Source organism: Pinus tabuliformis, chromosome 7 (genome assembly GCF_031772625.1).
Source record: "Pinus tabuliformis cultivar Carrire ecotype Pingquan chromosome 7, CPIR1, whole genome shotgun sequence".
Classification (NCBI taxonomy): domain Eukaryota; kingdom Viridiplantae; phylum Streptophyta; class Pinopsida; order Pinales; family Pinaceae; genus Pinus; species Pinus tabuliformis.
This window is the reverse complement of record NC_142293.1, coordinates 873,446,133-873,459,440: the sequence shown is the minus strand read 5'-3', so window position 1 is coordinate 873,459,440 and position 13,308 is coordinate 873,446,133. Positions and strand designations below refer to the sequence as shown.

The 13,308-nt window shown below is 34.9% G+C and overlaps 1 protein-coding gene across 1 annotated transcript; it reads right to left on the bottom strand.

The window, feature by feature from the left end:
- Positions 1-3,974: 3,974 nt before the first annotated feature.
- On the bottom strand, positions 3,975-11,520 carry LOC149250407 (PHD finger protein ALFIN-LIKE 4-like). Its single transcript, XM_089459071.1, has 5 exons — positions 11,094-11,520; positions 10,849-10,881; positions 8,711-8,939; positions 4,852-4,987; positions 3,975-4,631 (listed from the first exon to the last, which is right to left on the bottom strand). The coding sequence occupies exons 1-5, from the start codon at positions 11,191-11,193 to the stop codon at positions 4,353-4,355; spliced, it is 777 nt and encodes a 258-aa protein (XP_089315197.1). The 5' UTR covers positions 11,194-11,520; the 3' UTR covers positions 3,975-4,352.
- Positions 11,521-13,308: the final 1,788 nt, after the last annotated feature.

The following is a 13,308-nucleotide window of genomic DNA, read 5'->3' as shown; positions in this document are numbered from 1 at the left end:
AGCAAAGATTTTGCAAACATAACAAATTTCTCATTATTATTATTTATAAAGAAAAACTTTAGAACAGGAAAAATATCATTCCTCCAAATCATCTAAGCATAAATCCAATCCAGATAACTTAAAACAAATTGATTTAAAAATGTAATCCAATAATTATCAGAAATATTCTTCTGTTTTTTAACTAAAATCCAACCCTACAAATGTTATAAATACATTTAACACCATGCTAAAACACATAAACACATTTAAATTATGTAGATTGCAGAGAAACAGATTTAAATTCCGTAAATTACAGAATTAAAGCTTCCCACACCTAAAAATCTCTATCAGAAAAATCTCTATCAAATATTAAAGAAGTTGAAAATAAATAAATAAAATTAAAAATAATAACTAATAATTAAACTCAATAAATTATTAATAAAGCAAAACAACTCATAATTAAACTCGTAAAGAAAATTTAACATATATCGTTCGACTACAAGAGTATAAAATTAACACATTATCATTCCACTGCAAAAATAGTGAAAAATAGAATGTTATTTTACTATTGTACTATTATATCAATATCACTGAAATATTATATAATATCACTGAAATATTATTTAAACATTATGATATCTATATTTATCACAAATAGAATGTTATTATACTATTATATCAATGTCATTTAAATATTTGAACATTACATCAATATCATTGAAATATTTAAACATTATGATATTTATATCAATGTCATTAAAATATTTGAGCATTACATCAATATCATTGAAATATTTAAACATTATGATATTTATATTTATCACATTGATATATCTATAGTATTTCAACACCAAATAATATCCATATGCTTGCACTTGAAGTAATAAAATAAATGATTAATTATTAAAATAAGAGTTGATAACTATAAACTCGAAGTAATTATTAAATAAGATAATAGAGTATTAATTCATCATTATTAAAAAACAGCCAAATGCAACCTATTAATTATTAAATAAGACAATTCTTTTAAGTGGTTTTAAATAAGGTCCATAAGCAACCAAATAAGCTCTTAAAATGGCAAGATTTTTTTACATGGGTTTTAAAGTTAAAATAGCCAGATTGTTTTACATGGTTTCAAAGAAGCTAAAATAGCCAAGCCAGTTTCTAAATAAGCTCGAAAGGCAATTCTGGGCCACAAACTAATAACCATGTCCATATCATCAAAATATTTTGCAACGATGTGAAACCATTCAAATAAAAAGTTGTTTGTTGTAAAGCTGAAACTGATTGTCGATATCATCAAAATATTTTGAAGTTTTGTAAATTGATTCCCTTGCATGGTTTTCAAAGTTGTTTGTTGTAAAGCTGAAACTGATAATCATGTCCATATCATCAAAATATTTTGAAGTTTTGTGAATTGATTCTTTTGTAAAAATTCAAAACCCATCCAAGATTCAAAAACTCAAGATATTGCAAGCAAGACACTTTTCTTCTTCTGGTAAAAATTCAAAACCCATCATGATTCTTAAAAAAGATGGTGATAAAAATTCAAGATATTGCAAGCAAGACACTTTTCTTCTTCTCGTAAAAATTCAAAACCCATCAAGATTCTTAAAAAAATGGTGATTCCTATCAATCAACAACCAACAACCGACTATTCTTTCCGATCAGAATGAAACAAGTACTTGTACAACCGACTATTCTTTCAGATCAAAATGGAGGGAGTACTTGTATTTTCGCTGATGGATTTTACTGGATCTCAAGACAAGATAATGGTTCAGGATTTTCAAGATCCTTTCTACAGTGTTTGTTATGAAACCAGCTCACAAAAAATTCGAAAAAATAGATCAATGCCTTATAATTCAACCTCTTCGAAAGGGCAACCTCCTTTACATTACACAAATGAACAAATCTTGGATGATTCAAATGACAAGGAACCTCCTTTCTATATATAAGAGTCTAACTAATCATAATATGATCACAGCAAACACTATTAAAAATTCAAATAAAAATCAAAACCTATCAAGATTCTTAAAATAAAAATTCAAAATCTATCAAGATTTTTTAAAAATAGATCAAGGTTTTATAATTCATCATCTTCGAGAGGGCAACTTCCTTTATATTACACAAATGAACAAATCTTGGATGATTCAAATGACAAGACCTACTTTCTATATATAAGAGTCGATCATAATATGCCCTCTACATTACACAAATGAACAAATCTTGGATGATTCAAATATGCCCTCCCTTTACATTACACAAATGAACAAATCTTGGATTGAACAAATCTTGGATGATTCAAATGACAAGACCTCCTTTCTATATAATATAATCACAACATTATAATATAATCACAGTGTCACAGAAGACACTATTAAAAATTCAAATAAAATAATCACAGTGTCACAGAAGACACTATTTAAAAATTCAAATAAAAATCAAAGCCTATCTAGATTCTTAAAAATAAAAATTCAAAACCTATCAAGATAAAGAGGGTGATTCACTTACATGGTCATCAAATTTTCAAGGCACAGACATCTTTTATTTTCATTTAGGCCACTTGATATAAGGCCCTTCCTTTTACATTCTTCACAACAAATAGAATCAACATAGACTTCTAACAGGTAATCATGTCCATATCATCAAAATATTTTGAAGTTTTGTAAATTGATTCCTTTGCATGGTTTTCAAAAAAGCCAAGATTGCAACCAAGACACTTTTCTGCTCTGGTAAAAATTCTAGAGCCATCAAGATTCTTAAAAAAGAGGGTGATTCACTTACATGGTCATCAAATTTTCAAGGCAGAGATTTTATTTTAATTTATTTTAATTTAGGCCAGTTGATATAAGGCACTTCCTTATAATTCTTCACAACAAATAGAATCAACATAGACTTCAACTAACAAGTAATCATGTCCATATCATCATCATGTCCATATCATCAATATTTTTAAGTTTTGTAAATTGATTCCCTTGCATGGTTTTCAAAAGAGTCAAGATTGCAACCAAGACACTTTTCTGCTCTGGTAAAAATTCAGGACCCATCAAGATTCTTAAAAAAGAGGTTGATTCACTTACATGGTCATCAAATTTTCAAGACACAGACGTCTTTTTTTTAATTTAGGCCACTTGATATAAGGCACTTCCTTTTACATTCTTCACAACAAATAGAATCAACATAGGCTTCAACTAACAGGTCTCAGCCCCAGCACAGACATCTTTTATTTTCTTTTAGGCCACTTGATATAAGGCACTTCCTTTTACATTCTTCACAGCAAATAGAGTCAACATAGACTTCAACTAACAGGTCTCAGCGCCAATTTAACACTTTCTATTGTGTCCGAAGGATGACCGCTTTTATAGAGCTCTCTGCAAATTCATTCAATATGGTAACATCCTCTCAGAACTCCTCCAACACAATTATATAGTTTTACCATCCCTCACAAAGATTCAATTCCAGACCAGTAACTATAATCATGTGCCCATATCATTGTGAGATTCAGTTCCAGACCAGTAGGATTCAATTCCGGACCAGTACCTCCAAATAATTATTTGAAAAAACGTTTAACAAGGACAATACCTGCAATTTATTATTTGAATAATACAGTAAACAAGGACAAGGTGCAACCAAGACAGTATCAATTGAATAATACAGTAAACAAGGACAAGGTGCAACCAAGACAGTATCAAATTTCAAGAGAAACAACTTAATAAAAATTTAAAAAATCACGAAGTCCAAAAAAACGCAGTGAATATAAATGGCAGGACGCATATGTTAATATAACAGCCTCAAACTTGCCCCGCAGGTTTCCTATGTCAAAACTTAACACTGTTAAAAAATTATTTATCTGGATCAAGAAAACTAAGGGCCAGTTCGTTCTTACAATGGTTCCACTAAGAGCCAGTTTATTTCAAACAATTGTGAAAATCACCAGAACGCCACACAAAACATACATGCTTCTAATGACTATCTTCAACCATTGAAAAACATGATGATCCAACCAAATAGCAAGATTTAAAATTCTAGACTAGGTAACTTTTTACCAATTTAAAAAGGAAAAACGCTGTAAGTAATCACAGCACATACCTACATTTTCAGCAGAGTCTGCTGAACGAATTTTGCTGATTTAGATCAAAATCTTCTGAAACTGAACCAGTCCTAAAAATAAAAAATAAAAACAGCTAACTGAATATTTATACATATGCTGCATACAGCATTCCCGGGGGCAAATTTCCCAACCTGCATCAAACCAAATTTACAGCCTTCTGATTGCAAGTGAATCACAATAAATGTCGCCGCACCTGAAGCGGCCATGTGGAAACATCAGTCTCAGACTAATACAGACAAAAACAGTACTCTATATGCCAGTCTCAAGCTCGGGCCCGTTTAGTGCTGCTACTGCAAGACGGGCATTTGTACTGTTTAATATGTTCTGCTCTTGCTGGTGTAATCTTCACACATTTACCATGGAACCATATCTCACACATGTCACAACAGATCCAAAACTCGTCAGAGGCATAATTTTCACCACAGGCTCCGCAGAGTGTATCGCCATGCTCTTCCTCATCCTCTTCATCAAGGGTATCATCCTCTTCCTTGTGTGGAGGTTGCAACTTCGGTACTTTTGTCTGCGATTCAGAAACACGCTGCTGTACGTCCAAACAAATATTATTAGATACAGGTGTTTGATATAACAGGAAAATACGATTAGCACAGTAGCCAGTAATCAAAACAGGGAGCCATCTCTTGCCAGGTGGAAAAACTTCTTTGGGTAAAGACGTCCAAAAGCATCAAATAAAAAATAGACTATAGCATGACTACATGTCTTCAACCTGACCCAGAGATCATTCTGATATCATACAAACTCACCACTTTTGCATTAGGTTTGCTTTTATTGCCATTGTGATTGGTTACACTTGGTTTCTCTTTTGTTTGCTTCTTTACAGTTCCAGTCACCACCTCAAATATCGTAGGAAGCTCATTGATCATGTTGAAAAGACGCCTCCTGTCATCAACCGCCTCTTACTCGTCAAAAACAAAAACAGAAAACAGATCTGCCTCAATAATGCATTTATTTAATAACGTCTGAATGCGAAGTACACAAAACACAACAGGAAACAAATCTTTCATGGCAATACCCAAACTAATACTAACATCCATTTAGCTCAGATGTTAACATAATGAGTTATTGTTCCATCAAGAAACTCTGGACCTGTGCACCTTCCGAAACACTACGAAGCTTATAATTCATAGGTCTACATAAAATGCAAAATATGTATAAATAGAAATCTCCAGATAACATTATATAACCGCACCAGGCAATTTGATGTACAGGTCGAGTTCTCCTAAAGAAGGGAATGCTCAAGCACAACATATGAAATACATCATCACTTTTCCATTCATCGCTAGTTACAGATGTGATTTTATAATATCTAGACATAATTTTACAGTTTCACTTCCTGTCTAGGACAAAAAACCAGTAAACACATGCCAGGAGTGTAAAATAAAGCATATATTCAAGCTTCAATGAGCAGTTTGTAATAGATATGATCCCAACCCACTTTTGGGAAGAATAATGTGACATGACCTAATGGGTATAAGACCTACAATAAGAAGTGGTTTTAAAGGAGCTTCACACAATAAATCAAATCAACAAATTTTGTGGAATCGTGTGGCAATGTCACAAACACTATATGCTTCACATAATGTGGTTCCATACTATGCTTCCTCATGCCCAGCTAATGTTTATTCCTCCCGCAGCTTTTAACTTCTAATACGTCCTACTTTGTATTGCCATCTTCCCACTTCTTCTGATAACCCCATCACAACTCCCCTTTTCTATTTCTGTTGTGTCACACATCATGTACCATCCCTAACTACTGTTGAACATCCGTAGGCAACAAATATAAGATGAGTTTTATTGACAGACTAGTGGGATATATCCCACACATCTACTTCATATCTCCCTAGCCAGAAGAAAAGCCCCCCTCAATATTCCCAAACATGGACCTTCCAAGCCTAAAGATGAAGCGTGATTGAGGCAACCAAAAATTACAAACCCTAGCAAACAACGATAATCGGGAGAGAAACTGAAATGAAGCTCAGCGATATGACACTATCGGGTGCCCGTTAACACATTGCAGAATCTTAGAAGAGGTATGCCCAAGACCACAAGTGAGATTTTTAAATGGCAAAATACAACATATCTTGCAAATCTTTTGAGTTGAATGAAAATGTAGCCATTTTAGGTACATATAAAAGAAATTATACACAACTTTACAGTTACTAGATGCAATTCAAGATATAATAAAACACAATTTACATACACCTAATGAAGGGAAAATAACGATAATATAGTAATATAGTAGTCCTCAACTGAACATCAATCCCAACAGGTTTCTCTAATCCATGTTTCAGTGGGGCTGCAAAGGAAAACCTATTTCTCTAATCTATGTTCCAAAAGGGCTGCAAAGGAAACCTGGATAAATATTGGATAGCAATTTAAGATCCTAAAAAAACTGAGATACTAAGCTATAACGAACGTTTGGGTCAATCCTTAAGTGATCAGGCTACAATTTCAAATTTTAATTCTGGGATTTCCGTTTGCATCCCGGGGTTTCAGTTTTAATTCTTGGATTGAAAGTTGAAACTGTCTAAACCTGGGAATGAATGATTAAAATGAGTGGATAAAGTGCCCAAGGAATGAATGATTAAAATGAATGGATAAAGTGCCCAAGGAATGAATGATTAAAGTGGAAAGGGCCTCCACGTCGGTCATTGCTAGATAACAATAACTGAACGGGCAAAGCAATGATCTGAACAATGACTATGATGACATTAAGAGACCCGATGTGAAAAGAAACAACGAACTACCAGCCTTGTTGATTTATCAAGGGGCGGCATTACGAACGCCTAAGTAATTACAAAAGGTAGTGTTACTTAGAAAAGGTAGTATGCATACATAGTACCCAAGAGAAAACTCGGCTACCTATAAAGGAAAGGACCGAAGATATGACGTCTAACAATTATCCCAGGTCATTTAATCTGAACGACTGAGACAATTAAGTTCTAATTTTTTAACGAAAAGGCAATGCAATTCCTTTGACTAGAAGGATAAGGAGTTAGGTTATCCCTCATTTTATATTAATAAAGGGTCAGGTTATCCATATCGTTATCCCTCTCGTCGTAGTAGTAATAATAATAGCTATCTCAATACATCGATCAAAACTAAAAACACAGGGAAAACAAAACCCACGACAGAAGAAGCTCAAACATTATTTTAAGAGAATTGGGTCAAGAAATAGTGCCGTTTCCGAACACATAAACCATAAAAACACAAGAACAGAGGAAGGATTAGCATGGGAAAAGAGCAAGAAAAATTTGGTAGGGACAGTTAGATCAATAAACTGCTCTGTCGCTACTTAATCGAATATTGTAGATGTTATTTCAAGTTGTTTTGCGTGAAATTCCATCGATCTATTCTAAGAGAGTAGGATAGCACTAGAACTTAACAATCCCGGCCTACAGCTGCAGGCTCCAAGCACATCATGTAGAAGGAAGAGCACGATCTTTATCACCAAGATTAGATAGGAACACTTTGCAGGAATGCAGGGGATAAATGAGAAATCTACATTCCAGATCAACAAGAAAAGGAAGGTCATGCTCAATCAAACCAAAGGTATCCGAGAAAGTCATGCTCAATCAAACCAAAGGTATCCAAGAGGAAACACAGTCCCTTTGTGTGAATACAGGGATAACGTTAAAAATAAATACATGCAGCCGCTGTGGACAGTCAAAAACATTCTCCACGTAAAGGGGGCCAGACAAAGGATATAGAGCGACTCAAGAGGAAATGACCTCAATGCTGACTAGCCGGGTTCAAACAGAGTGTCAAACAACATATCTGTGATCAAAATCCTTTATGGGATCAAGTAGGGGCAGAAGACTCTCATGGAGAAAAATTCAACAAATCTGTTTAAAGAATCAGTTGAGACAGACGATGCTGCTGAACCAATGTTACCCTCTCTCTGTATTTACTATTTATGCTCTTTCCTTTAACCCTTATCGTGTTCACTGTTTGTATATTAAATCATCCTACCAAATGACAGAATTCAATATATAGAATGTTAAACTGTGACATGATCCCATTGTTTGTTGAGGTCAGTTAGTATGTAACGTTGTATAAGAAACTAATGAAAAAGGGCTGGAAAACTAGAACCCAAATCGTAAATACTATGTATCAACAATGTAGTATCAGTTACACGTTGTAAGACTGTGACTATGATATATCTGATATACACTAAGACAATACACAACGCCTTCTAACACTTGCAAAACTATAACATCCAAAAACACGCAATCATATGTCATCAAGCCACTTCATTTAAGTCATATTCAAAGAAACGCTAAAAGCCGTTTATACCTCGCAAACCTCAAACCAGAAAAATACAAGTTACTTCCACTGACAATTTCAAACTACGATAAAAACAGGTTATTATATATTAGAGAGAGATCTCGTCCTTATTACAGAAAAACAGATCTGATATTCAGAGAACCAGCATTAGAAAACAACATTTAAGTTCGAATGGCGAAACAAAAGTCAATCACAATCTCCCAAAACTACACGGAAGTAAATAAAAGATGCCCAAATGATGCGTAGAACACCCACTGAACAGTGAAAATATATTTTCCCAACTAATGAAAATCACCAAGATGTAAAAGAAACTACCTGTCATTTTTCTCAAATCCAAAGCGCGCACCAAAATAGAATGCCACTGCAAGTAACCATGCATCACTGTGAACAGCTACCAAAGATAGCCAATCCTTTTCTTGCATTCCATCCCTTGCAAAGTTAATTCCCAGAGCTGGCTCAGGAAGCTCAGGTGGAACTTCTTCAGCAGGTAGATTAACTTCCCATGTTTCGCTTGGAAGGCCATACAGACACAAGTTCTCTTTCTCTGCACAGAATAAAACGTTCAATTTGTTCATTAGCCTCATGTTGTGTGGAACTGACCTAACTCAACAACAGAACCCAAAGCCAAATAAATACTGATGGGATAAAATTTTGCAAGGATTCGAAGTATTTTTGAAACAGATCAGAAGAGTCAGAAACTTGAATAGTAAGTTGAACATGGTAAGATAAATTTCATATATTTTGTGATGATAAAACAACTAGTTGGTAGAAAACAATCTTTGTTACTGCATTACGACATTTCAATGATCACTACTGCATATAACGTTTGCAGGGCCGCTATTAAAAAAATGTATAAAACCTTCTCAAACAATCCAGTTTGATGACAAACTGGACAATATCCTCTGTGGCTATACTATATCATAATCCGAAGAAAAAGGCTTGGAAAATAAACAGACTACCCTAAAATATGCAATCATTCCCTATCCAAAATGCATAGTCCACAGACAAATAATAATTTAGTATTCCAATAGCAATACAGAATAGCTATTAGTCTTATCAATGGATCATCTGAAAGTGGAATTACCTACAACTACATAACCAGATGCATTTAAACAACCAAAAAAAATCAAAAAAATAAACCATAGGCAAAGAAAAATGTTTCATCTAGATTATGACATAAAATATTAGCGATGTGAACCCACACTGTGAACTAAGAGACGCATGAGATCGAATCCTAAACAAATACAACAATCAGGAATAAGAACCTACATTATAACGCATTGATAAACATGCCGCCTAACCACTAAATAAATCGCAATTTAGCGTTCCAATAGCAATACAGTGTGCTGTTGGTATTATCAACGGATTATCTGAAAGAAGAAATGCATGCAGTTACATAACCAGATACATGCAAACTTAAGCAAAATTCAAAAAAAAATGAAGTGCCAAATTTTACCCTAGGCTCCAGAAGAATGTTTCATATGGAATATTATCTAACTTATGAAGTTATTAAGACACGGACATTCTACAAGCAGGCTAGACGGATGCAGAGATGAGGATGTGAATCTACACTGTAGGCTGAGAGATACATGCTGTCTAATCAGCAAAGAAATCCAACAATTAAGAACCAGAATCTACATTAGAAACAAAGGGAAACATGATGGCTAACCATAAAATAAATTGTACTGGGCCTAACAGAAGTCTATCTTTTACCAAACATGCGCTGGATACGAAGATGACCACCGTAATATTTCACTACAAAACACTAATAATAAAGTTTTACCGTACTTAGCGACCAGTTCAAACCACCTTGACCCAACGAAAAAAGAATACCAAAGAATTCAAACTCTTGTACAAGAGAGGCACTGTAGAAGCTCAGGAATATGAAAACTCATACAGTGGCTGCATGTGATATTTTCAATCTTAACGCCAGAAATGAATAGTTGGGCAACTCTCTAAAGAATAAATTCCGTTCTCATTGGATAACTAGATAGGATAAGTACTATTAATTACGTTACAATCCCTAGATTTATTAAGGAAAACAAACTTTCAGCAAAACATCAAAAGCTCTGAAAACAAACCGAATCGTATTTCCAGGCGAAACTACAATATAAAAACCATCCGAGATAAACCCTGTATTATTTAGACCCAGCATAATTACCCAGAAACGATGTTACCCATATGGGTAAATCTCAACAAACTGCTGAGATGGGTAAAACTAAATCACCCGAATTTCTCGGCGCGGGAATAGCAAATTATTTACCGTTCCTATGATTCAGAACCCAATAATATTAAGGATAAAACAATGTAATTTCTATCTGAAGTCGCCCACAACTGCAATCTGAGTATATTTCCATCATAGCTTACAAATAAAAATGACCCGCACGCACAGAGAGCCTATTCTATCCAACCCTGAAGCCTAACATGAGATCCTGTTAACATATAAAACTAACCTGGATCGCATTGCTGGTAAAAGTCCTCCACATCTGCAACCAAATAATGACAAAAAATAGTCAACTGGCAAGACAGATGCAAGGGCCCGAGAAAAACAACAGTTTTCAGAAGGACAATTAATAAATCTCATACCCAACAACAGAAACATCAAATCCCGGGTAGAAAATCTCGAAGCAAACACAACTCTGAAAAATTGAATAGCAAAAATAGAGAAGGCGAAAACATAAAGGAATAAAATTTCAACCAGTGGTGAGGGCTTTGATCATTCCAGCTCGACGGCCCTTGAAATCCTTGAAAACTTCTTCGACAGTGCGGCCATTGTAAGGTCCAGCAGCGCCCTCCATGCTTCTGAGTCGATTCTGCGCCACAAATCTTCAAAGAGGTTACCTGCGTCGTCGATTTCTGGCGGAATTTCTCAGACAAAAACTTGTTCCAAAGCATTCCACAAAGGAGAATTACGGATGCTTCATCCTCGCGGCCTCAGTCAATCGACTTTTTTCCTTGTACGATTGAAAAGAGGAATGGGATGAAAATCCCTCTAAAATAGAGAAGCGCAGAGCAAACTGTAGAGGAGCGCAGGGGCGCAGGAGAATTTAAGGAGGGAAAGTGAAGTCCTTCGGTTTGGTCCCAGCTATTCCGTGTGACCGCCACTTAAGCGATGAGGGCTAGGGATAACGGCTTAAGAAGGCAGATTCCAATTCTGTTTACACGGGGATTAGGGTCCGCCATGGATATTTATTTATTTGGATGGGGATGGCAACTAGACTTGCTGCCATCGCATTTGCATGCCTCTTGACACATCCCCTCATCCATGAAATATTTAAGTTAGCCATATTTTGAAAAAAAAAAAAATAGCCCGACTGAGAAGATTCAGATCTAACTAAGGTCGGTCCATGTCAACTTAACCTCATGAACGGGATATCTCATTCATGAGGCATAGTTGGTTACAAGATATTTCTTCCAAGACTTTGACTATGTGCACCTTAAGGTTGAGTGCTGGTTTTTTCTTCCAATAAAAACTCTATAAAGGAATGTTCTCATTTTTTAAAGATATCGTGTTGGCAGACGACCAAAAAAAAATGTGAAGGTATTGGAAAATTTTAATTTAGTTTTTATTTGTCAAACCAGGACAACACCGTGATTATTGGCGGCTATATAAACGAAGTTAACTCGAAAACCACGAAATTATCATATTAGTGGTTTGTAAGAGAATAGGGTTTGGTTTTTACCAGATATTTTTGGGTGTTTTGTATCATATTAGTGGTTTGTAAGAGAATAGGGTTTGGTTTTCACTAGATATTTTTAGGTGTTTTTGTTAATGTTTTTGGATTTTGGGTTATTAATTTGTTTTTTTATTTTCAAAAAAGACAAGTGCCATATATTTTTGGGTGTTTTTGGTTTTTTGGTTGTTAACATGTTTCTTTACTTCCAGAAAAACGAGCCGAGAAGCAAAAGTAATTTTAAGACATATGGGTAAAATTAATCGAGTTATCTTTAGTGCGATTTTTTGAAGTCTTTCCGGTGGATTTTTTCGGTTTAATTTCTCTAAAATCCGGCACGAATTCATTGAAATCAAGCGGTTTAATTTCTCTAAAATCCCGCACGAATCCATTAAAATCACACGTTTGATGGGTAACCCCTCCACAATAGAAGTGCCCTAGGGGTTTTTAGGGTGTTGAATCTATTTATACAGTGAAAAAGCTAGTTTAAATAACACAAATCAAGATTTCACCACAAATTTTTCCCCAAAATTCTAGCACTGAAAACTCCAAAAAGTCGCACTAAAGACAACTCCAAAATTATGGATAAGAACATGTGTTTCCTCCTAAGATGTCACAAGTTCAAAACAAGAGGGGGATAGACTATGTATGTGTTAGTAGGCTTAGGAATCAAATCGTTGCGGGGAGGTGGGTCCCTTGTCTGAGTCAAATCGTCCCTTGTCTAAGTCAAATCTTTGCGGGGAGGTGGGTCCCTTGTCCCACAAACAAGGGGGTCTCATACACCAATTTGGTGTTTGACTTGGTCGTGACCTTAAAATGGGATAATAATAATAGCAGTTGTCTATAAGTCAAATCTCTGCGGGGAGGTGGGTCCCTTGTCCCACAAACAAGGGGGTCTCATACACCAATTTGGTGTTTGACTTGGTTGTGACCTTAAAATGGGATAATAATAATAGCAGTTGTCTATAATGAGACTTTTTGGAAGCTTTTCTGTGGGCTTTTCTAGTCAAAATCCGGCAGCAATTTATTGAGCTAGTTTCTACACAATCAAAGCATCCAAGGGTTTTTCAGGGTGTTGAATCCAAATATGCAGTTAAAAAACCTTTTTAACTGCAACAAATCAAGATTTAACCTCAATTTGTTTCGCCGGATTCCATCACCAAAATCTCCAAAAAGTCGTATTATAGACAACTCCATAATAATAATAATAATATTAATATTGAAAATATAAATCTTGTA